Source organism: Eurosta solidaginis, chromosome 3 (genome assembly GCF_040869045.1).
Source record: "Eurosta solidaginis isolate ZX-2024a chromosome 3, ASM4086904v1, whole genome shotgun sequence".
Classification (NCBI taxonomy): Eukaryota; Metazoa; Arthropoda; class Insecta; order Diptera; family Tephritidae; genus Eurosta; species Eurosta solidaginis.
This window is the reverse complement of record NC_090321.1, coordinates 204172360-204197031: the sequence shown is the minus strand read 5'-3', so window position 1 is coordinate 204197031 and position 24672 is coordinate 204172360. Positions and strand designations below refer to the sequence as shown.

Sequence of the window (24672 nt, the reverse complement as noted above, 5' to 3'; positions counted from 1 at the left end):
CTCTTTAGGGGACAACAAGGCTTAGAGGCGGAAAAACTCAAAGCCGCTTGTCAGTCTAACCGTGGGCGCAGGAAGCTATGCACAGGTAGAGAGAAAGTCGCAATAGGGATGAAGCGTTTGTTTTTACAGATCTATCTGTTTGTGGTTTTGAAAAATGGGCAATACCACGCCCGAGTAAGTGTGTGTGTGTATTTTTGTAAGCGTTCGAAAGATCTCAACCAAACTTTATGAAATGTTCAATTTGGTGTCTATGCTGGACAGAGGCTACATAAGGTTTTTGAAAAGGAGGTGATAACACGCCCCCCCTAATATGAATATGAAATTTCTACTTTCTATTCCTTCGAATCTGCCTCGACTTAGCTTCATGATAGTGTGTCCAATATTGAAATACGTATGTAGACACTTTTGAAAAGTAGGAAATGACACGCCTCTTCATAATGCAAAATACAAGTTTGTCGTATCTTCTAATCTTTTCGCAACAGATATCTATGTAGTATTTAATATAGAAATCCCCTGGTAGATATGCAATATTGAGTTAGTGATCGTATTTACAAAGAAGATAGAGTGGAATTGGGATTGGGAGTTGAAGGAGCATAGAAAGTGGAATTTAGAATGAGAGGAATAAGGGAATGAGAGATTCGATCTCGAATGAGTAGGGAATTAAGATTGTGACTGAGAACAGTAGGAAATGAGAGAAAAATTTAAAGGAGATATTTTTGTATGCTCATAAAAGCCAAAGCGCTGGCGGAATAAAATCGGCCAGGGTCTTTAATTAAATCAATGATGCACAGGAGAGCTTTTCAGAGCTTCGGGAAACTATTTGGCGGTCACCTACATGTCATGTCAGCGCAGCGACAGAGATTCAGCAAAGCAAGCAGTCAATCAGTTTTCGCTTGTGCTTTAAGCAGTAAACATCTCTGACGTGAATTCTATACTTAATCATTCACTTTTAACTCACACATACTATTCCAAAAAAAATTACGTTTTAATTCGAGGCTCTGCCGGCGTTGTGCAACACTGAATTAAATTATAAATAAAAAAATGTTATTGCCATTAATCATTATTTAAAAAAAATCGATATCGATTAATTAGCTAAACGTAATTCGCACTTAACTATATAATCCAACATTTAAAATCAATTAATTAATTAAATATTCAACCGCAAAAAAAGCCTTTGAGTGCAACAAAAGCTTAAGTAACAAAAACAGAATGTTGTGTAAAAATCACAAATAAAAAACATTACAAAAAAAATTAAAAAAAGCATAGAAAAAATGCGTGAGGACGAAAAAACATTAAAATTGTGTTAAAACATTAATTAACTAATGTATGCAAACACACGCGAACACACAGGCACGCAGCGCAGCAAACAACAAACCACATCATTAAATGCACATTGAAAGAAAATTACTGAAAAAACACTTAAAATGTAATTAAAAACAAAAACACGCACAAAATAAGAAATGATAAATCTTACAGTATGCCATAACTCGTGGCATACCCAACAACAACAAATGGCAAGTGGAGGCAAATTGCCACTGGCAAACTGGTAAAAGATTAAAAAAAAAATGCCAACGGATTTAGTTAAACAAAAAAAAGGAAAATTCATTTAGCTTCAAAGCCAATAAAAAGTTGAGACAGATTTGTAATGAATTGGTGTAGCTATTTGGACAAAACCTTGTAATGGTGTGGCGACTCTACGATGCATTGTGGTCGCATCCGCGCGTATGGCATTGAATCGAAGTACGGATGAATACAAATTGAATCCAAGCTAAGCTGCGCTGTCATTAGTATAACAAAAGATTTAACTGCTTTTATTGGTAAGAAAAATCAATTAACGATATAGACAAAGAAATGATAGATAGGCAATTGAGTTTGGTGAGAAAGCCCAAGGTGAAAAAAATTTGGGAGAAAAATTAGACAAGAAAAATATACAGATGATTGAAAGAATAACTAAGGTGTCTACTTTTCTTTGAATTAATGTTTAATATATATCCATTAGCAAGTCGGCAGGGGGTGGATATTGAGCAAGCTTCATAATATGATGTGCGCTCTCTGATTTCATACCAACTTCGAATTTATCAAAGGCGGGCTTCAACATAGTTTTATCTCCTCGCAGGATAAGCTTGTGGAAGGTCTGAACTGGTACAGTCAACAGCATAATTACTACACAGATAGGTCGCTGGAAGGTCGGTGAGTGATTTTATGTCAGGATCTCAATGTAAGCCGCAAGCTCAAGCTGCCAGATCGCTCTACGGCATTTCAGCGCTTCTACGGTGGAAAAGTTCAGCATCTGCTTCGACAAACAAGTTTCCACTAATGCCGTGAGCTCGATTGTGTCGCATTTCGAGGAAGATTTGGAAGCTCCTAGCTTCTATTGCCATTGACTTGAATTATTTTAAAACTAAAAACATCTGTATTCCAAAGCATACTTAAAGCAAAGGCGGATTTTTTACCCGTATAGGTATAACTGAAACGGTCGTAGCGAGTTGCAGAAAGTTCGAACCTCAATTGACCAACTGAAGTCTGCCCTTATACAGATAAACATCGCATTAACGATTGTATTAGAATTGGCTAGTGGATAACAGGCGTGTTGTCGAAATTATTATGAAACAAAAAAACGCTAATTTATGACAGGTGATTTTGGTTGTGAAGGGTCACTGTCGTGTTCATGCGGTATGGAAGAATTTGTATACTGATGTAGAAAATGACATAAAGACTTGACCAGAGATGTTCAAATAAAGCACAGTGGGGTGTTTAGGGAAAAAGAGTTTAAGGTCCCTCCTCTCCTCCTATGCAAACTGAAACTTTTTTACGTTCATCTTAGGTACAATTTATAGTAAGCTTTAAAAATGTACCTGCATAGGCATTTCAGCAAAATGGGCAACTTTTGCTTTTAGTGATATGATGTCCCTCTCTTCTCAAGATTAAGCAAAATTTTTTCGAAAATAAAGAAAAATGCCAGACGCATCAAAGCAATTATTTCCTTTTTTATTATTTCTATTATGCGAATGAAATATTGCTTATTTTTATTACGCAAAATTAACAAATGCAATATAATTTCAATTTATTTTCCAACACCAACAGCAATTCTAACTTTCACACAAACACACACAAATATAAAGTAATAAAAACAATATTAGCTCTCACTAAGCATAACAAAATAATAAATGTGGTGCATGGGTGCGCGAGCTTATGTGCACATTATTGTGTTAGCTTTAGATGTGTGTGTGCGTGTGTGTGTAAATATGGCTCACGTATGTTTTTACGCATACCTATACGAGCATTTAATTATAGCTCCAACATAAAATTGAATTTACAAAGCAATCAATTAATCCCCTTACAGATCGGTAGCTGGATAAATGTTTTATGAAAAACGCTATAGGACTTTGTTAATGTGCATGGGCTTGTGCGCGTGTGTGTGTATGTGTATGTGAGCTGTTTGTTAAGCTAAGCTATTCAGCAAACTATAAATGTAATGCATAGACCCTAACATATGGCATTTTAATGACTTTGAAAGAATAATGAATCGAAAAGTGCTAAATAGAGTCTAAGCGGCAAACAGCAACAATAAAATGGATTTTCCTTTTTTCGACAGACGTTTACAGCAGCTTTAATTTGACAACACTTACATACATATGTACACACATAATTAACTATATGCTAAGCTAATAAATTTTCAAGATGCAATGCTTCTACTTTTTAAATGAGTGAAAAAAGTTGGGCAGTAAATCAAAGCTTAAACGTAGCGAAGTTCGAACACGCGAGCCCGTTGAAGAAAGTCTCATCATTTGTCAGGCGCATAATAAAAGTTTATTGTTTTTTCTTTTCTTTTAATGAAGCACAGCATTTGCATGGAAGCAACAGCAACAATTCATCTACATAAATTAAATAGACGCATAGGGTCACATGATTGGTGCAGTAAGCTGCAAGCACTGCACGCGTTAGTATGCAACAACAGTAACAAAAAATATTTTTTAAATTTTTTTTTGTTTTTTTTTTTTTTTGTTTTGAGTTTCTTTATTCTATCAGTCAGTCTCGCCTCTGATGAAAAATCAAAGCTATCAGAGCTTTTGCTGGTCCATAAATCCATTACTGAGTTACAGGACTACATTCATATACTCAGATATTTATGTATACAGCAGCGAACAGAAAAAAACAGTGGGAATTTGTCTGAAATTTCGTCAATTGAATTAAAGGAATCTTTACTTTTGGTATTTCAATACAAATTTTCTATTAATTCTGTTATTGAAATTATGCACACAAATCGAAAAGATGTTCGAAAATATTCGAAAACCCCAAAAAACTTTACGAAAATTTCGAACTTTTTATTTGGAGATCTTTGAAATTTTTAGTGTAAGCCGTTTTGTAGACCAAAAATTTTTAGTCTTACAATGCTATATGCTATAAGGTCTCTCATAATTGGCATCGATTTTTAACAATTTTTTTCTACGAAGTGTGTGTCAGAGTTTAGTCCACACAAAAAATATTTAAAATTTTTATGAAAGAAAATCTAAAACAACCTTGGGAAAAAAAAGTTATGCTTTGTTGAACTAAAAGTGATCATGCTAAAATAAACTGCATGCTCAGAAAAATTTCAGAGAGCTCGAAATAAACATTTCAAAATTTTCGTAAAATTTTTTCGAATTTTTCGAACACGTTTTTGGAACTGGTTTGGCTGGACTCAGCTAAAAAAATGTATAGACATTTTTTCTTAAAATATCGAAAATATAAAAAGATCTTAATTGAGAAAATTTGAAAGAAAATATGTCACTGCAATTTTTCTCCTCGCTGTTCTACATGTATATAAGTTACAGCTGTGTATAGTAAAACATATAAATTTTTTGGTGCCGAAAAAGATTTCGATTAAAACATGTTCGTCAGTCCAACCGCTAAAACGATAATTTTAGATATCTCTCCTAAATTTAGTGTACTTATTTTTCAGAACCCAAAATCGATCAATATCGAAAAAATTTAACATGAAAATAAACCACGACCACTTTTTCAACATCGAAAATTTCGAAAAAATGTGTGCGAGTGGATTGATTTTATGAAAAAATGGCTTTGACACCGCCTGCAGTCATAGGAGCATTAAATATTTTAAGATCCAAACCCAATTTTTTAAGAACAAGTCATAAGCGAAAAGAAAATTACTCCGTTTTGCGAAGTTAGTTCGAAAAACCATACATATGTTTTCGATAGATAATTATATAACGGCTTTTCGAAAATCTAACTTTCGACTTCGTAAAATAACTATTAAATAAACTTGACATAAGAAGCTAACAATTGTGCATCCACTTTAAGGTTATAATCCTTCAGACTGTTGAAAACTCAAGGTTCCTGAAGGCCATACAAGTGGCTATTGGCAGCTCTTTGGGGAAAAGACGAAAAGAACTGTTGACGACATAAAAAGAATTGGACGGCCGATCTTTGACTACGCGTCGCAGATACACTGATACTCTCGATCTACAAAACTACCGCGTGAAATAACTGAAGGCCCCATTTGCAGAACTTATGCATATGCGCAAACGTAGGTAGCTTATTTTTAAAAGTGACTTTTGGTAAACCCTTTTACTGCATTATTATTACTCAAATTCGTAAATGTGTGGTGCTCCTAATTTTTGAGCTACAGCTGTATTCATGTGCTAAGTTGATGCACAATGTAACGCCTCATCTTTTGCGGAGTGACAGCCGCTAGGCGCAAAAATGCAGACACATACATATGAAAAAATCAAGCTTGCTCACTTAAGAAGCAAATTTAAATACACAGCTTGAGACGCTGTCAGTAAAAGGTACTTAATGAAGCAGCTTCAGCCATACTACATATGCTTACGTATACATATGTTTAATCTATGTGTGGAAGCATACATCTAGGCGTTTTTGGGCGTTACCAACACTACCGGCTTGGTGTTGGCTAATTTATGAAGCTTACACAAGGGGGAGGTAGAGTAAAAAATAAAAAATTTTTAAAATTTATACAGCTACACCATAGTAAGGACAAAACAACGTCTGTCGGGTATGCTAGTTTAATAATAATGCCTAGAAATTATAAAGTAAACTTAAATAAATTTTTCGAAATAGCTTCGCACCAAAAATATTTCACGTGTCTAGAAAAGCTAACATTAATGAAGCACTTCATACATACAAACGTATCTATATACATATGTGTATATAATAATATTTTATCCGTTGTGGAATGAAATTGTAATCAAATGTGATGGCATGAAAACAAGTCGCATGGTTAGACAGAAAAATCTCTATTTGTATGTATATATGCACGTATGCATTTGAAAAATCTCTATAGCAATGAAATGTATTTCTAACAACTACATTTAATCATCAAGCGTGAACAGCATGGAAAATCAATTAGACAATAAACAAACACAGCACAGCAGCACAATCAAAAATAACACGAAAATATCCGAAATCAGTAATTTTTCATGTGGTTGCGAGTTTTTTTGAATGTTTTTTTTTTGTTTTTCTTAAAACTTTTTTTTTATAGGTTTTTTTTTAACAAATTTTGCACATTTTAGCAAAACATTTTGTATTCCTGCATACAATTTTCGTATTTTTAACTATTGGTGTGATAGTTCGGAAATTTCAATTTTTTTCTTTTAGATTTTCTGTTTACCATTTATCACTCGTAAGTTTATTATTCGGTTTGCATATCAAATAAAGAAAATTTGATTTTAGTTTTTGTTGCTGCTGTTTACATAAATTTGGATAGATTGATTTTATAGCAGCCAACACACGGATGTTTTATTTAATTATGCAATTTCAAATGTTATTTGTTTACAAGTTGTATATAAAAACTGTGCGCCTAAATGTTGTTTTTTTTTTTCTTTCTTTTTGTTTTTTTTTTTTTTTGTTAGTAGTGATTGAGGTTTTAAACAATAGCAAATTGAAGTCATTCAGTTTAGCATGATACTTTTTGAAATACATAAATGCTACAAAAAGTATCAGATTTACGGGGTCAAAATTTTAAAGTGAACAATTAAAGCGAAATTGAGAATTAAAAAAAAATAAATGTAAGGCGCGATAACCTCCGAAGAGATCTAATGCCGAGCTTCTCTTGAGAATTTAAAACTGAAAATATGTTAAATTTAAATTTAGAAATGGATTAATGACTTAGTTTGAGTAGAACCAAACTTTACTTATATATCCAGCTGGTTACGATTTATATGTGCCACTTTGAAATGAGGTAGTGTCAGGCCCGTTTCCAAAAATTTTACTAACATTAGCTGTGTTTTTTTATACATGTATATACATATGCACTTAAACTTTATATGGATTGCTAGGCGTGTAACTTTATCTGAACTTATGAAATTGTTTCACAGAAAATTAATACTACTATGCATTGTACTTAGTTGCAACTGAAATGTGTCTCTCAATTTTATCTCTACACTATTGTTCACTTCTATGACCAACAAGTAAGGAAGGCTAAGTTCGGGTGCAACCGAACATTACATACTCAGCTGCCAAATTAAAACTTGCAAAACATTTCAAGTTCCTTCTTTTAAAAGTGGGCGGGAACACACCCATTGTCCAAAATTTTAGTAATTTTCTATTCTGCGTCTTAAGGTCAAACCACCTACCAAGTTTCATCGCTTTATCCGTCTTGGTAATGAATTATCGCACTTTCTCGGTTTTTCGAAATTTTCGATATCAAAAAAGTGGGCGTGGTTATAGGCCGATTTCGTTCATTTTAAATAGCGATCTTAGATGAGTACCCAGGAACGTACATACCAAATTTCATCAAGATACCTCAAAATTTACTTAAGTTATAGTGTTTACGGACGGACGGACGGACATGGCAAAATGAATTTCTTTTTCCGCCCAGATCATTTTGATATATAGAAGTATATATCTATCTCCATTAGTTTATTCCGTTACGGGGTACCGTTATGCGAACAAAATTATTAATATACTCTGTGAGCTCTGCTCAGCTGAGTATAAAAATGGTCATCGCAACCGATTCACATATATGTTATACACTTCGACCAAACAGAGATGTGTGTCTCCGCTATTCAGAATAACCCATGTTGTACCGAGTTATTTACCAGTCCCGCGAATCTTCAATAAGTGCCGCCAGATGGGTCTCTTTAACAATATCTAAATGATGATAAGCATTTTTTTACCCGCAAATGTAGATGTATACACATGTAAAAAACAGCTACTTTAATTTGCGTAAAAGGATCTATCGTCTTTCGCCAAGATGTAAATAATTCGATACATTTTTTAGTTACTAAGGCCATATTGTAAATTCATTTCACAAACAAAACTAATTTTTTCCTTTAAGCAGAAAGCTCAGCAAATTCCATTAGATTTTGTTTTATTATATTATTTTGCAAGAACATATATCGCAATCCTGTGTATACAGTACGAATTCATTCACATTTTTGAATTACCTGACTTCCCAGTGGCACTTGCTGTTGACCCAGATTTGCCAAGACATTGGCAACGATTTCCCTCTTTACTTAAAAAATGGAAATTTACCCACTTTTGTCAAAATTTTTTCTTACATCATTACAAATCTTCTTTGCCGATTTCAAAATCCCAAAATATTCTATCGAATCAGATAATTTTGCGATACAAAAATACGAGCTTTATCGATAATTTTCGTCTTATCGCTTTAGTTACTTCTATTCCTATCGAAATAGTTTTTAAATGTTGTGTCGCTTTCGTACCTAAATGTCAGTTCGCATGTGAGCAACAGTTCTTCCCGAAGGCTGATAAGAATTCGAAACCACGGCGATATCTCCGGTATCGAATAAGTGATTTATGCGATAGAGAATGCTAGCAGGTATCATTTATTCAAATTTTAAGTGTACCAGTATACGCTAGTAATTTACTCCATTTTTGAAAATTTTCGATTTCGAACAAGTGGTCGTGGTTTTAGTTCTTACATTTCCATTTTCAATACCAATAAATTCTGGCTTGAAAGTAAGGCACTAATATCGCTAAAATTGTACCAAAGCAGTCTCGAAACAATGCTGAAAATAATGTAATCCTGTAATGATCCCGACCATTTTGAACACAAAAACACATATGATTACAAATGGATCACAAACAGTCTTGAACCGAAATTAAAAAAAATTATAACTATACCAAATTCGACCATATACAAGGTTTACAAAATATTCTGTAATCTCTGGATACCCCAAAAACCGTGATATAGCATGGCTCTGCCTTGTCTTTGGAAAAGGACCTGTTCATTTATCTCATCTCAAGTTGGCAATTGGTAGCCCCCCAAAGTAGAGGTTTAAGCCGATCACTTTATCCGCAGCGGCGGCGTAGGCTCTATTATATACGGGCGGCGCGCCAGCGTTGGATAACCCATAAAACTGAACTTAAACATTTCAAACCTATCCCGCAATGGTCGGGCTACTGCCGTAATGGTGATATTTTCTATCACCATCAAAATCGACAAAACAAAAATACCCTTCAGGAAGTCTCGTTACAGCTACAAGAAGATAAAGGATACGTTTAAGAGGAAGTAAGAACAGGTAGAGGGCAATTCGGTGTGAGAATCGCTCGATTCTACTACGGAAATGAGGGAGCAAAGTAGAAGCGACCAGCTGAAGGCGATAAGGCTGCCTTTGAAGAGGGAAATTACCCAGTCCCAGAGGAGGTTGTTATATCAAGTCGCTCCTGAGATGAGCATAATACTACCGTTAAAGCACAAATTTCCGAAACGTACCGACCTAGTTTAGTGCCCTTCAACCACTCATTTAGTTTGACGTTTCAAAGCATACGGTGGTTATAACAGTCACCTGCATTCCGACAACATTCAAATAATATAATGCGAGAAGCGAAAATGGAAAATGGATCACCATGTCTACCCCGAAAATGAAAGAATGTTGATTACATTTACCTCTTAAAGGTATTACCTTAAGTTGAGAATAAGGGAGGATTAAAACGCGTCCTTTCCAACCTTCTTTATAATTGATTAAATGGCAACTGTTTCCGTCTTGCATGGAATGCTATGTGCTGACCATAATCGATTTCAGATACGACAGTATACCCAATAGAATAACATAATCTAATTTATAAATGAAGTGTATTTCGTACTTTACGATTTAGGTCTAGGCTAGTGCTTTCCAGCCACTCATTTAGTTGGAATTCATTTTTTGAAGCCGTTATTTGCTATGCTGACTAGAGTCACGTGCATTTTGATAACATTAAAATAATATGATGTAAAAAGTGAATATGATCATCAACCTTGTGTACCTAAAAGTTTGAACATCGAGGATAGGAAACACGTCCTCTGCAACATCCTAATTCGTGCTATGTCTCTAGAAAGCTCATTCCGATTTCATAAATGCCAAAGTAGTTATAATGTACTTACTTAATGTATTAATTTAAGTTAGGAGAACGGAATAATTGGAAGCGCGTCCTTTTAAACCTCCGTTTTCTTTCAAGACTAGCGCAAGTGGTCCATCAAATGTTTTAGTGAATACTTTGCGGTTTTAAAATGAAGCCCAACGACAACTTGACGGTAGTGGAAGGCTCAATTTCCATATAATCATTTAGTCAAGGATTATTATATTTGTATATAAATTGTATTAATTTTTTGATATTGTGAAAATATATATGGGGTATTCCAACCCATTTCGACCAATTTTGAACCCGACCCCTTTAGAATTGACTGAAAGTTTTTGTTCTTTTTCTAGCTTACAAAAGACGTTTTTCAGAATTTTTTCAAATTTTTTCATCCAACTCAAAAAAAGTTATGAATTTAAAAAAAAAAACCGTTTTTGTTTTCAAAATGCTATAACTTTTTCAAAAATTTACCGTTTGGGATCTTTTTTTTTTTAATTTGTTTTTAAATGTACTTTTCGAAAAAAATACAAAAAAAATTTTAAAGTTTTTTTTTCAATTAAAAAAAAAATATATAAAAAAAATCGGCCTATTCCGGGGTTAGTGGGGATGATTGCAGAATTGATTGAAGTTTTTTATGAGAAAAAAAAAAACAACAAAAAAAATGGCGAAATTCGAAAAATCTCGAAAAACTGAAAAATTACAAAAAAAAACTTTAAAATTTTTTTTGTATTTTTTCCGAAAAGTACATTTAAAAACAAATTTAAAAACACAAGATCCCAAACGGTCATATTTTGAAAAAGTTATAGCATTTTGAAAACAAAAACGGTGTTTTTTTTTTAAAATTCAAAACTTTTTTTTGAGTTGGATGAAAAAATTTGAAAAAATTCTGGAAAACGTCTTTCGTAAGCTAGAAAAAGAAGAAAAAATTCAGCCAATTCTAAAGGGGTCGGGTTCAAAATTGGTCGAAATGGGATGGAATACCCCATATGTACCCTTCAAAAAACGCGAGTACCCATAAATAGTGTAAGGAATACTCCTTTAGGAGTATAGGAGTGTTCCAAAACTAATCTGTATTCATACAAAAAATGTGCTCCAATTAACATTGCGATGTCCTAGGAGAGGAGTAGGTGATCCCACTCTCGCTTTGTTTGTGAGTATTCCATAGAGTACATACGTGAGAGTACTTTCCAAAGTACTTTCACTGTAGTACTCCATGTAGCACCCGCAGAGGATCATATGCCAAAGTACTAAAGAGGAATTGTGTCGGAAAGAATTATCGGAGTCAATTTAATTGAAAATGAAAGTAAATGAAGAGGGGCAATATAACTTTTATATTTTATACTACGAATATTCTTATGTTATTTAGCATTTGCGTGAATAAAGAAACTAATATTTCTCTATGCTATAGTATTGTACATAAAACCAGTGCGCGGTTGCATTTTATCAGAGTTGCCATAGTAAAATTTTATTAACAGTAACTCTGTTCGATCGTCATCGTGTCGTCATCACGGTCGTTAAAAAACGAGCAATGATCGGCTGACGGTGGTCCGCAAACGCATTGCAAAGGAGTAGTGTTAGAGTACTCCAACATGAAGAAAATGGAACACGTAATCCAACAATTTTTGCTGGGTACTTGCTTCCATTATAAAAAGTGTATCTGAAAATATGAGCAGATACTAAGAAAACCCACCTGAAATACAAAAACCCATTGCATGAATTCTAATTATAGTCCACAAAAGGACAAATCTGATAATTTACGATAAGCACTTTCAGATCATATTGACCAGCAATAAAAACGCTTGTTACTTTAATTCTCATACCTGTCATTCATTTCTTTTTCTCACATTCACCGACATCGCAACAAAAACAATGAAAAAAAAAATTACAAAAACTCATTTCAGAAAATCATTTTCTTTATTTGTTTTATGTGCGTCTTTCCTTGCAAAAGGATATAAATCTTATAATAGATGCGCTGACCTGCCCCCAAAAGTAGAATAAATTCTAATAAATTAAATGATTTTTTTTTATGATTACAGATATTGAACTGCCACAAAGAAAAAAATAAAGAAAAGAAAATAAATTGAAAGCAAAAGAAAAAGTAAGCGAGAAGCAGCTGCCCATTTACTCAGCATAAATTATAGTGAAATAAGTGCTAAGACAAGCCGACAAACTGTCAGACAGACACATTTCATACGCACCAAAAAAAGGTGCACGCACACACATACACATGCACAATTTCACTTTAGCTTGATAGGTATTTTGAGCATCATTGGCATTTAGGCAGGTGTTGCATGTCAAACGAATGAACAAACAACAAAAATGAAAATAAGAGAAAAAACAAATTCAAATACCAGAAAATTTGTATTTGTTAGGATCAAGATTTTTAGTACACAAAAGACTCGACTGCATGCGGGGTTAAGAACAGCAGGCTATCTTGCTTAAGTATCCTTAGTTGACAGTGAGCGTTAAAAGCGGCTGCAGCCCTAATAACCAATAGGAATAACAACAACAAAAATTACAACGACAGAGACATTGACATGCATACACAAAGCTGAATGTCAACAGATGAAGAAGAAGAGAAAGAATAAGAATCCTCTGGCACTAATACACACAAGCTACCTGGCAAGTGTATGTGTACGACGAATACAAAGATGCCTTAAGCAGAAGTGAAATAATTTTCTATGCTTTACTGTGAGGCACTTTTCTAATTGTTTTGCTAAGCATACATTACAGGGATCGTGCAGTTTATAAGTTTTTTTAAGAAGCCCATTAAAAAATTGTTTTTACTTTTTAAGAGAAAATCTAATGTAAAAATCGTCCTAATTTCGACGTAGAGGCTGGATTAATTCGCATGCAAAATAAAAACTGCAAAAGTTAGCCCCGAAATTTGAAGTTTCTGCTGAGATGTTCTCAAAAAAAAAATTGTCTTAGTACTTGTAAACACCGCCGATTAAAACTTTAATTATACATACATACATAGTTAGGTTATACGACATCTGATTTCAAATATCATTATTGTGACCTTTTCGAGCTTTCCCTTAAATAACCTTCTGAATTTCATGGTCTTTTTCACTTAGTTGTTTCTTTTATAGTTTGGTGAAAATATAAGTATACTGTAAGGAGCTAAAACTCATTTCGCAGATAAGATGCTACCAAAATTAGAATCCCGTACCTATGTTTAGGGCTAGTGTTTGAAATTAACACGTAAGTATAAACACCTGCCAATGAAAAACCTAAGTAAAACGCCTCGGATGAAGTCTGTATATTCTGATGACGACCACGGCAAATATTTTAGGGCTGCGACTTGAGAGCATGTACCTGAAACTCCTGGACTCTTGCAGGAGTAGGTACAGGCGCCCGTCTGGAGGCACGATGAACGGTGCTAGGTAGAACAGTAATGGTGTGCGACGTCTACCACAGTGGCCATGGGAAGGAGACCAAACGAGACGGTATACCACACCACGGAGGTCGAATGAATGCATATACCTGGAGCTCCTATACTCTTTCAGTAGTAAATAAATATGTCTGGCTGAAGGCATGATGAATGGGGTGATGCAGAACAGTAATATGCGATGACTACCGTAGTGGCCATGAGGAGGGAATCAAAGCCCCATCAGACATAATTTTCCGATTACTGATTTTAATTTTCCATTTTCAGAATTAATTGCAAATTTTCTGAATTTGATTTATCTTTCTGAATTTGTGTTTATATTTTCTGGATTAAATTTTTTTTAATTCAGTTTGCTTTTTTAATATTTATTTTTAGCATTTCTGAAATTCATTTCAATGCCCCTTTCGAATTATACTTTGCCTTTTTGGGAATTGAATTTTTCCTGTTCTGAATTTAATTTTCTTTCCCTTAATTTAATTTGAATATTCTTCCTGTTCCTCGAATTTAATTTTCCATATTTAGAATTGAATTTTCCCTATTCTGATCTTACACTTTTTGAATTTGAGTTTTCCTTTTTTAAATTATATTTTTCATTTTCCGAATTTATTTTTCTCGTTTGCTTTTCCTTTTTCTGAATCTAATTTAAAATTAAATGCTCATTCGCTCAATTCAATGTTCTCTTTTCAGAATTGAATTTCCGTTTCCCGAACTTAATTTCTAAATTCAATTCGCCCTTTTTTGTATTACAATTTTGCTCCTATTAATTTAATTTGAATATTTCTGAATACAATCGCTCGATAGCCAAAAAACCACATCGATTTACGCCGTTAACGACTCAAGAATATGAGTCTTTCATCGAAGGTAGCAATCGAATGTAGACAGCCGCTAAAAGAACAAGCCTCGTTAGCCTTGTGTTGCAGAGTTTACAAATAGTATACCAAGAAATTGCGTTGCAGATAGCCTACAAAAGAAGATCACTGAAAAGCCTGATGTTGCATGATTGGAGAACATTCATCTTCTTTCGTTTACGTGCGAACACTGGAGTGGATCTGATTTCACAGAAAGGACAACGCGAAATTGGCACTGACACACACATGTGAGGTATCAAGGCAAACTTGACCACTTATCATTAAGAATGAAAGCAGGTTTCAAGCTGATCTTAAACATTTTTACCAAGGTAATACTCTGCCTTGACCAAGATACGTATGGATGTTCGGAAATTTTTGTGTAAGTCCTATCTGATACTAGTCATTGGGGACCCAGACTGCCTTCCTGTATCATTTTTTCGCTCCCTGTTGCATTCACATGAGTGCTCTTATATTAGTTCACATTTGTGCGTTTGTTTATTTCCATATCAACTCAGGTAACGATTTTCCACCTTTATTACCAATCTTCTAATGACCTCTTTTTTCCTTTTATGTGTTTGTTGTAATGCAGATTTCTACCTGCTCAGCAACAAACGGCTGTCAGTGGCATGCAGCATGCAAGATGCTGCTTAACAAAGGCATGCTGTTACTTCCAATAATAATGATGCGCTGGCAGATGCTGGTTGAAGTTTTATTTTTTTTTTTTTTTTTTTTTGCTTCCAATTTTTCCTTTTATTCCATTTTATGTTGATTTCAATTTTTCACATTTTTTATTGACTGCGCACTCCATGTAATGCTGCGTTGAGCAGCGGCTCTGAAGTGAAAATCCTACTGCATTAGCAGGTAAAGAAACAATTTTTATTTTATACTTTGTTGCAGCAACACTATACATCTTTCTAGATAATGCCCAAAGTTGATATTCTGTGGACCATTTCTGAAAACTCTCGGCAACTAGACCGTGCTATACCGCCCTCTCTTGACCGCAAGTTATTTATAAAAGTCGCACGAACAGGATGATATCTTTGCTTTTTATCCTGAGTCCACATCTAGTCGATTCCTTAAGACTGACCGCTTGACTACAGTGATATGGATCTCTGGTTACAGTGTTTTAGCTAAATTTATGAATCTGACAAACATGTGAGTATGGTATCTCATCTTTCCAGAAAGGTTGAAAGGAACATGCTGAGTTAAACTTAGTGACATTGCTCCCCATCTAGCTGCGTCCAAATACTAGCTAGCATCTGCTTCAGCTAGAAAGCTATTGGCAGATGGTACAGTGTCCATGTGAAGTGCTCAGACAAACTTGTCTGCGCATAAATGAAAACTATATTAGATTCCTAAGTAATCTCAAGAGCATATCCTAAGGTCCATTGATTGGAACGAGCCACTTCTTTGGACGAAAATTTTCTTTGCAAATGCCCTGCGCTGGCCATGACCCACATGACATGTCTGAATAGGCACTTCATTGACTGTTTAATGCAGCATGCCTATGTTGAAATCAGAGATTTATAGTGCTAAGTTAGCGGAATAAATTTTGTTTAGGTTCCAATGGATCAACCGATTTAACTGTTTGCTTCTATGTTGATTTTAGGCTATCACTCTTAGCCAGCCTAACTTTTATCGCCTGCTATTATGCTGTTGCTATTCTGGTGCTCAAATATCTCAATATCCGCATTTGCTAACTCAGGCTTTTAGTCGTTCAGCTGTTCGGCACGCTCGGTTTGTTTGCACAACTGTTGCCAATCAACGACCATCCCACCGTAAGGATAATTCTGACAATTTCCGCCTCATACTCTGTTTCTGTTGAGTGGGAGCTTCTCGGGCAATTACTTGTTGAGTTTTATCCCAGCCTATGACAAATTTTATGTATAACAGTTTTCCATCAGAAGTCGATGAGCTCTAGCTAAATGTTTGACTTATCACGCTGGCTATTCCCTTATCAAGAGATCAACTAGTTTACCTTGTATAGATGATTTAATCGTTGGATGAAATGAGGTCAATTTACGAAATTTCCGTTTTACCTTATGATCATTGCGGGAAAATGGCCAGAACCATACACAGCAATTTAAGTTCGACAAGTCAGTACAATAAGTTCTTTTTATTTCAAAGGAAACCTCACCGGCCCAGCTTTTAATAAATTTTATTAGGGAAAACAGCGCTGTAGGTGAAAAATGGGTGAAAAAATGGCGCCATACTTTCTCCAAACTTTTAGTTGAAAAAGTTCTTCTTAATTCAGAGAAGACCTAATTGAGGCAGTATTTTATCAGGTTTTTCCCTAGAAAAGGGCCAAAATATATCCGAAAACTTGAACAAAAACGTATCATGCCCTTAAATGGCGAAAACAATAAAACTTAACTGTAATTCAACAGTTGTTAATGCGTGAATGTTCGAAAAAAATAATGGAAGGTCCCCTAGAGAAAAAAAGATTTCACTTTTTGACCATTTCGGAAAGCAAGGATGGTAAAATCTGACTCTCGTTGGCATTGTAACCATTTGAAATTTGACTATGTGAGCCATTTCGTATGTTCATAACTTCAAAGAGCTTTGTGGCATTTGAAGTGGTCATAAGGTCGATTCACGTTGCGGTCGTTTACTTTACGTCACCCCTCCGATTTAGTCACCATAGAGTCTTGTGATGTCTATAGAGCTTCGAGAAACTATGTGTACGACTATGCAAATCTCACAACTGGGATACAATATGAGATGCCCACTGAAGCTTTACTATTCTGACCTGTTTATATTTTGTGTTTATCACCGGCGATACCGAGGCATCCCGCTGTCAACTATAAACATTTTGTCTTAATAATAAAACTTATATATGTACCTACACACATACACACACAAACTTGCATATAAAAAAATATAAAAATATTCTTTAGTATAAGAGTTTATTGATAAAAATATAACATCCAAGCGGGTCATAAATAATAATTGTTTAACTTTCATCTTTTCATAAATATTTTTTGTTCTCTTTTCTTTTACAGACGCTTCCTTGACACATCCAACGGTATTGTAAATAATCCAGCTGGCATTGTTGGTGCTGCAACGAGTTGTACAGGAGGTGGCGGTGTTGGTGCTACTGCCGGTTCATCAACCGACCCACATACAATAGCTTCTGCTGGTGGGACATGTGGGCCAATACGTTCTACCTTTGTTAAATGCTTCTCACGTCCTATTGTACCCTTTATTATCGGCATATTTGCACTTGGCGGTGCTGCATGCACATTGGGTGGTGTTGTATTGGGCGCAACTGGTCTCATTGAACATACAACACAATATTTGAGTGCTTCATTGCTTATGATCGGCATTGGACTGTCATTGCTGGTTGTGTCTGGTATTATTTGGCGCTTGTGTTCACCGGGCGATGCGGATGAGTGTCCCTGTTATCGGCTTATGGAAAACTGCCGCAATTGTAACAGTCCCTTTTGTAATAATCGTTTACTGTCCAGTGGTTATCTGTATCCAGAGTTTCAACATAGACCGCCACCCCCATCATATCTGACATCGTTGCACGAATGTGCGGCTATTGGGTGAGTAAATGAAGCTTTATAGAGTTTTTCTTGTCCTGTGCTTTTAAACAAACTTTTTTACGCCTTAAATTATGCTTTACTTTTTTCTACTTTACAGTTTAATCAATGGCGCTGTTTACAGTGGATTACGCATGAATACGCCACCGCCTTTATATCGTTCAACAAATTCTTTAAGGTATGTAATCTTACTCATCGTTTTGGGTTATTATAAAGTCATAAAGTAAATAATAAAAGGGAGTCAGTGAGTTATTGGTGGCACTTAAATATATCTTTTAAGCGCTAAAGTTTTGATTTAACTTTTATGGGAAGTAGCAACCAAACATTAAGGGAAAAAATATAAATTTGTGGCGAGCCCATAGAAAAGGTTAGGTAAGCAAAGCTGCTGCTCACAGTATCTGGATCACCTACTTTAGATAACATAAAATAAACGACAGTTCTTTTATTTTTCGATTTAACGACTTCTTCAGCTTTAAACTGAAACGCAATAGTATGGTAACCGAAGATGTCTTGAAACTGTGCAGACTAGTTTTTAGGATCAGCATCATCAGCCGAGGCCAGTATTTGAACGTTCATTCAATTTTACTGTTCCTTCGCGTAGCAGTAGCAGCTCATAGTCCTGGGCTGCTTCTTCTTCTGCCGAGTCCAATTGTTGGCTTTCGGGCAAGTCTACCTATTTTCCGAATGAGGATTCAGCACAAGCGCATACCGAGAATGTGTTACTTGAGCCCTTTTGCAGTGTCATACAACTAAAGGGTTAGTCGAAATGTGCACTACCGTTTTGGAGACAGCAGCTTTTGCCTCCTGAATAAAATCGGGTTATTTTCTAGAGAACCCTGTTTCTAAGAAGTAAGTACCCTTGCCCGTGCGCTAATTGTGACCGTCATTTCGTTCGAAGATTGATTAAGGTCGGTAACCCTGAGCTACTCAACACCTGTGTCCGTAATGGAGTCAGTTTGTCCGCTCGCGCCTCGTATCGAGGGGTTTGATCTTCTTAGGTTCGTATAAGGTAAGCTTCCCCCCTTTTTGCCCACACCACCACTTGGGGATGGCCGAATAGGGTTTATCTTTGCCACGCAAGTTCTCAGCAGCTCCGACACCATTCCCAAGCTTTGTAAAACCGTTTGAAGATGGTTTAAGGTCTGGGCATGTTTAGTCATGCAGAGATCTTAGTCCAAAATTTCATTTTGACTCCTTTTTCTATTTCTGCGGTGACCATACATTCCTGAGAAAAAGAAAATAACGGTCGACTACGGCAGAGCTACATGCCGCAGAAAGACCACCGCTCTCCCGGTGGTGAGCAAGTGTCCTTTAGTATCTATTAGAGTACAGTTGGTGACCCATGCCTGTAAGCCATGCAGTAGCTTTGGATTTGTGGTACGAATTGGATCCTTTAGGTCTAGTATAGCATTCAAAGCAAAACAGGGTCACCTCGAGTAGGCCTTGGGCATTTGGTTTTGGGGTACGTGAAATCATTCGAGAGGGGCCAGCACAATCCACTAATTGTGCCAATTTAGTCTTGATGGGAGAGATTCTATAATTTGCGCATCATTCACACTCTGCGCCAAGCTTAACTCCAACGAACTTGCAGGAGATTGACCAAAATGATTGTGAAATCTGCAGGTTGCTAATTTTGATTGCATTGGCAAAGGGCTAGCTATTTTCAAAAATCAAACAAATTTTAAATAAGGGCACAGGGCAACCGGACACTTTATATCAATAGCTTATTCTAAAAATCTGGCAGCATAAGGACGAGTCGATTTAAAACTTGCTTTACCAATGTCCATGATTTCGATGTCCAGGAAAGCTAATTCCATTTCTGGGACGCACTCTTAATTGTGTCTGAGTGCCCGGAAATTAATACATTGCTCGGACTAATAAGAAAAGGTCTAATTGGACAAAGATGCGGCCAAATCGTCCTCTAAGTAATTAAATAAAGGCTCAAAAATGGCTCAGAAATCTATCGCTGAAAACCGAGCAAACTCATTGGGGGGAAAAAAGGCCGGCCGCATAGATTATCGTAGAGGTTGGAATAGAAACCCTTTGAACTAAATGACGGAATACTCGGTTGAAAGAGGGCAGTCGGCACCGACAGAAATTGTCCACCATATTCGTGACAATTAACAGAAGGTAGGGGCGTTGGGATATATCCAGATATCAGAAGCTCCTTAGGCTGCCGCACCAATCCCGCTTCCTTGAATACTCGCAATCACTAATGCTAGCAACGCCATATTTGCACACTTTCAGAAACGAATTTTTTTTTGCACGACACTCATTAAAGTTCATATAAATCTAATTGTTAACTGACATAATTTAACGAAATTGGGTCCTTCACTTAGCAAATAGTTTTCATTTTTAATAAATTAATTTTCTCAACTTTCTCTCTTCTTTTGCAGTGTTTTCGTGCCTGGTTCGAATAGTAATACACAAACGCTAACCACTAATACACCAACAACCACATTTACACCCACCACTGTAATGCCAAATAACAACAACAATCGCCCACCACAAACTGGGCCACCCAATTATACGAATGTGCCACCTGTCGCGCTTCACAACAACAATAACACGCTAACGCCAACGACCATATTAGCTGAGCTGCTGACCGAACAAACGGTGCTCTTTGAATATGCACAAACAGAAATGCAACAAGAACAAGAACAACATGAACAACAACAACAAAACACTGCGGATACACAAAGTGAAGCGCAACAAATGGAAGTGCATCAAATAGCACCACAAATGGAGCTTCAAATGGAACAGCAACCCTAGACCAAAGAGATCAATTAGATGAAATTGGACTAAGCAACAAAAACAAAAAAAGCAAAGTGCAACTGTAAAAAAATCCGAAGTGAAGCGAATGTAACGGGAATTTTTATTACGAAAAGTTTTATGTATAAATATCGTAAAAACTAGCAAAAATAAAGCTATATAAAGAGTGAGCGAATACACACACACACATATATAGAACGTTTATACAAAACGGCCGCAGAAGTATTAGGGTGAATTGAAAAATGTTACGAAAAATTTTCATCTAATCGTATGATGTTTTCCAGTTCTATAGCCAATCTTCAGACTTAAACGGATCCATAAATCGATATTACTTCGATGTATTGTTGTTGTTATATTAACGATAAAGACACTCCCCATGTGGAACTTGGAGTCGCCAGATCCTCGCCTGCAAAATATGTGCATGATACATTTATATTTGTAATAGGGTTCCCATCGTGTAGGTAAGGGTTGCCCATTGGGTTCCGGAAGCTCCTTTGTTTTACTTTCGTTAAAGTTTATCTGCGAATTTCAGTACAAAATTGGGTAGCCTTGCAATCGATTTTTGAGAAACCTACCATAGGGCAAGAGTCTTGAAACCTAAAACATACTCCAGAACCCGATGACAGTGTACCACTAAGACGGAACTTAAAGCGCGTTTGATAAGTACAGGATTAGCTTAAATGTTATATGAAACCTCGTTTGATGTGGAATGGCTCTGACGGGTCTCAACCATTATGGAGCGGGCTGTGTTGCTTAAGGTTTTTGGCAAAACCCTATAATCTTTGCAAGGAGCTTAGATTCAGACAGTAGACACAAAAAGGCGGTGCGTTTTGAATATCTTAACGTGAGTCTACTTCTGGATCTGGCGTATCGTAAAGATCTGATCGAAAGTATAAACCGCACTGATAAGATCCACCAGTTCGTTGAGGCTTCAGTCTTTCTCGTGAAAAAACGATAGATTGCTTTCCGCTCAAAAGATATCTGGAAATTTATGCGGCGCTCTGAAAACTAGGCCTTCTTTTTTTGTTGGTTTGTGCAAAGAAACGTATTAAGGATTAAGAATCTGGAACCTAACTTATGTTGACCATTCTCAAGTCATAACGAAATTGATACAACAGACTTTACCAATTTTTGTTACATACAAAAAAATCCTATATTTTTATAATAAGGCAACCAAGGCGAATACATACAAGGTGAAGAAGCTATCAGCTGTTGGGATAACAACACCTGGTACTGAATTCGCCTTGTATAAGGCGTTGTATGCAAAGAAAGAAGAAGCAATCAGCTGTTGGGGTAACAACACCTGGTACTGAATTCGTCTTGGTTTGAATAACGGGAAATGAAAATAGACAATTTTGTATGTAATTTGTTGGCTCAAAAAAATTGACTGACTACAGATAAAAAAATGAAAGTTTTTGAATTGTATTTGTATTGCTTTGGTGTTGCCTTAGCATTGTCTGTGAATTGAGAACAGAGCAATCAAGACGTGTTTAATCTAAGTCAGCCGTTGACCTAACAACGTAAGCGCCAAAGCAACGCAAAATTTGAATGTTCTTGGGCCTTAATTTTTATGTAAGTAAGTAATATTTTGATACTAATGACTCGTAAAAACCCAATTCTTTTGAAGAAGACCGTTTTGATTCTAAATATGCACAAAATTCTAAACGTATCTGGTTCTAGTAGTAATAGTACTAGACGACTCCAAGCAAACTTCGACGAACCATTCGACTTATTTTTCGCTTCTATTACACAGACCATCTGCTATGTTTTTAAGAAACATTTCTATTGTTTAAATGCCCGTCCTTCGTTTTTTTGTCACAGAAAACAGGAATGTTCTGCCTTTTCTCATTTGTATCCCTTTTGTCTCTTGTTTGTTTATCAAAACAATTTAATGTAAACAAATTTTAGGTGGCAACAATTTTTTTGTTTACCGTTTCAACATATATCGGTTGGGGTACCATCCCTAGCTGGTACATATATTGTTTGTGAAAACTACTGCTATAGTTTTCGCTTCTTGGCTTGTGTTTGCGTATACCCCGGCCATTTTTGAAATTATTTGTAACTAGGTACCAGTAACAAACTAACCACATCCAATGCCGTCTTATAAAATGAAGTGCTTGAGTTGTATTGCTTCATCATTATTTATAATGACAGATCAAAGGATATTTTTGAAGATATTGATTTGGAAAACCCATATAACATAACCTCAAAAATTCAAATTTTTTACTCATCTCCCTATTGATCTTAGCGCGCATAAAATTGACCTTAATGAATATTTTCTTAACATAACTTTATTTTCTGGGCTTAGTTGACGATAAGAAAATGCCATTTTAACGTGTCTATTAGGGTGGGTCAAAAAGAAATTTTATTTTGGTATAATGATATTGGAAACGATGACCTTTAAAACTGAAGGCTTTTGCATTTAATGTACAATGGAGTTGTCAAAACGAATCCTATAGACTTCAATCCATTAAACTCGAATCTGTGGCAAGAGCTTAAAATTTCAATTTCTTCTCACTGCAAAGTTATAATGAAAGAACACGAAATAATCATACGAATCAGCTTAAAATATGTACCCATCTTTACTTGTACAGATATTTTCTGTATGCGGGGTGTTTTGTTACAGACTTCAAGTTTTGAAGCGAAAAAATCTTAAATATCATCCAGTAAGTAATTGTAAAGGTATTTCATTTATTCCTAAGAAACTTCCGCATTCTTTTAAGGGACTTCTTCGCAGTGATGTAGGTTGATATAGAAGTTTCAGTCATGCCTAGAATGCTCAAGTTAGACCTCAGCTTGAAGGTTTGTGCCAGTTTCATATTTGACTTGTACCATATAATGATGTCAAACGACTGATTTATTTATTTTTCAAAATACTTAAAGGGGTTTGTGTGTGTGTGTTCGTTACATATTTAGGCACATTAAAATGTAATTGTTAGAATAATTTATGATAATCAAATAAATAAGTAAAACAAAAATGTAAACTAAACTATGAACTGAAATTGTAAATACACAAAACACATGCACACACATACTAACAAGATCAATGCCTGAATAGATGCATAACTAGTTTAGTTAATCTAATATATATTTCTAGTAAACAAAAACCAAAAATATGGTAAACATGTAAGTGTTTTTATATGAACAGATATAAATTACATTTCAAAATGTAAAAAAAAAAAGTTTGTTAAATTTAGCATAAAGAAAATAAACAAAGTTTGCACATACAGTAACGAAGAGAAAAATAGTAGTGGGAATTATTTTTTTTTTTTTTTTAATTTCGTCTATTAAACTCTTTTTCTTTTTATTTTTGATGCTTTAATAAAAAACATATATGAATTTTATGAATGATGCTATGAAAGCCAATCTTGAAAATGTTTTCGAAAAAAATTCCAAAATTTAAAAAAATGTCGATTTTTTATTTTGAGTTCTCTCAAAACTCGCATTGATTTTTGACAAGTTTTTCCCGAAGGGTGTTTTAGATATTCCTTCATACAAGGTGTTAAAATTTTTGTTTTATAACGGAAGAATATTTGAATCACCTTTCTCAAACAAAAAATAGTCAAAAATTAGAGCTTACGATTTCTCCAACTTGTTCGAGAAAAGAATTCTCGCTGGTCTTTGCTTCTCGCGAGTTTCTTGAAATACTCGCGACTTTCATTTCTCTCCATTTAATCGATGCATTTTGGGGTTATATACAGAGCTTACGATTTCTTCTGGAGCACAAGTGACAATTTCTACAAGACAACAATTAAAAAACACCGAAATGCATAGAATACTATCAATGTAGCGACTA

The 24672-nt window shown here is 35.3% G+C and overlaps 1 protein-coding gene across 1 annotated transcript in view; it reads left to right on the top strand.

Moving 5' to 3' along the window:
- The window catches only part of LOC137246086 (uncharacterized), a 149398-nt gene extending 126828 nt beyond the window's left edge, over window positions 1-22570 (top strand). The window contains exons 2-4 of the mRNA XM_067777181.1: window positions 17562-18107; window positions 18205-18282; window positions 20501-22570. Of these exons, the coding sequence (XP_067633282.1) occupies window positions 17562-18107; window positions 18205-18282; window positions 20501-20876 (1000 nt within the window). The 3' untranslated portion in view covers window positions 20877-22570. The remainder of the gene's footprint in view (window positions 1-17561; window positions 18108-18204; window positions 18283-20500) is intronic.
- The last annotated feature ends 2102 nt before the right edge of the window (window positions 22571-24672 follow it).